This window comes from Myotis davidii, unplaced genomic scaffold (assembly GCF_000327345.1).
Source record: "Myotis davidii unplaced genomic scaffold, ASM32734v1 scaffold9583, whole genome shotgun sequence".
Classification (NCBI taxonomy): domain Eukaryota; kingdom Metazoa; phylum Chordata; class Mammalia; order Chiroptera; family Vespertilionidae; genus Myotis; species Myotis davidii.
In genome coordinates, this window is record NW_006294198.1 from 4,218 (window position 1) to 5,450 (window position 1,233).

General features: G+C 46.6%; 1 protein-coding gene across 1 annotated transcript; it reads right to left on the reverse strand.

Annotated features, from left to right (window-relative positions):
- Positions 1–252: 252 nt before the first annotated feature.
- Positions 253–734, reverse strand: LOC102765988 (cytochrome P450 2C18-like; the record flags this gene model as incomplete). Its single annotated transcript, XM_006768255.2, has 2 exons — positions 253–410; positions 563–734. Coding segments are annotated over 2 exons (330 nt in total), but the record flags the coding sequence as incomplete, so codon positions are not given.
- Between the last annotated feature and the right edge of the window lie 499 nt (positions 735–1,233).

Below are 1,233 nucleotides of genomic sequence, written 5' to 3' on the forward strand. Positions count from 1 at the left end.
ATATGAGACTCAAAAATATCCTTTGTGATTTCGGATGTGAAAATAGTTAAAGTTTAGAGAAAATAGGAACGAATGACCCTTTGTATCCACACTATGCACAATCAAGGGTATGCACGCACAAGGAGCACAGACACACAAAACCTCCCTGCGCTCTGCTTCAGACCCTCACTCCTCCGCGGGAGGCTGACACCACACCCATATGAAGGAGCTGACCGCCCTGAAAGGTTAAGGTCAGGGTTACAGTGCATAGAATCACCCACCATTGGTTTTCCTCAACTCCTCCACCAGGCAGCGGGCTTCCTCTTGAACACGGTCCTCAATGTTCCTCTTCCCCATGCCCAGATTCCGCAGGGTCATGAGGGAGAAGCGCCGGATCTCCTTCCATCTCTTTCCACTGCTGAAAAGGATTCCTACAAGGAGGGAAACAGAAATTGGCAGAGAGGTCCCAGACAAGGAGGAGGAAGCTGTCCCTTGGCGTCCACACCAAGGGCCAAGCTTTCTGAAGAGATCTTAAAATTCCTATTTTCCATCCTCCCCATCCCTATTCCACACGCACACCTACCAAACCCTTGGCTAACTTTATCAAACACTGGGAAACTTCCTCTTCCAGCAAACTCCTCGCCCCTGTCGATCAGGGCTTCCTTCACAGCCTCGTACCCATGTAGCACCACCGTGGGCTTCATGCCAAAGTACACAGTGAACACCGGGCCGTAGACTTTTGAGAGCTGGCAAGTGGAAAGGAGATTCAAATGTTAGCCAAAGAAGTCACTATTTGACAATATATTGTGCCTGATTCAGAATGATATTATCATCCTGGTTTATGTTTTTATTCGGTGACATGGCCTAGAATATTTCTGAAGTTACTATATAAATATGAGGGTGATTGTTAATAGCTGCCACTTATGTGCCCGGCAACAGCCTGGGTAAATTGTACACGTATTACAATTAATCTTCAAAGCAGCATCCTCAGCGGTTCATTTGCCCCACTTACCAATAAGGAAACGGATGTCAGAGAATTTCAGTGCGTTTTCTGCATCCCCTAGCTGCTATATACAAATTGAAATTTGAGCCTCTATTTATGCAACCTCGGATCCTGCACTTTATCTTAGCCAAAAGGTCAAGAAGTGATCAACCTCAGATCCTTTAGCAATATGTCAATCTCCAATGATCCCACCTGCTCCTTCAGGATCACCCGGGGAGCTCTTGCCATCAGAATTCTGATGCAGTAGATCT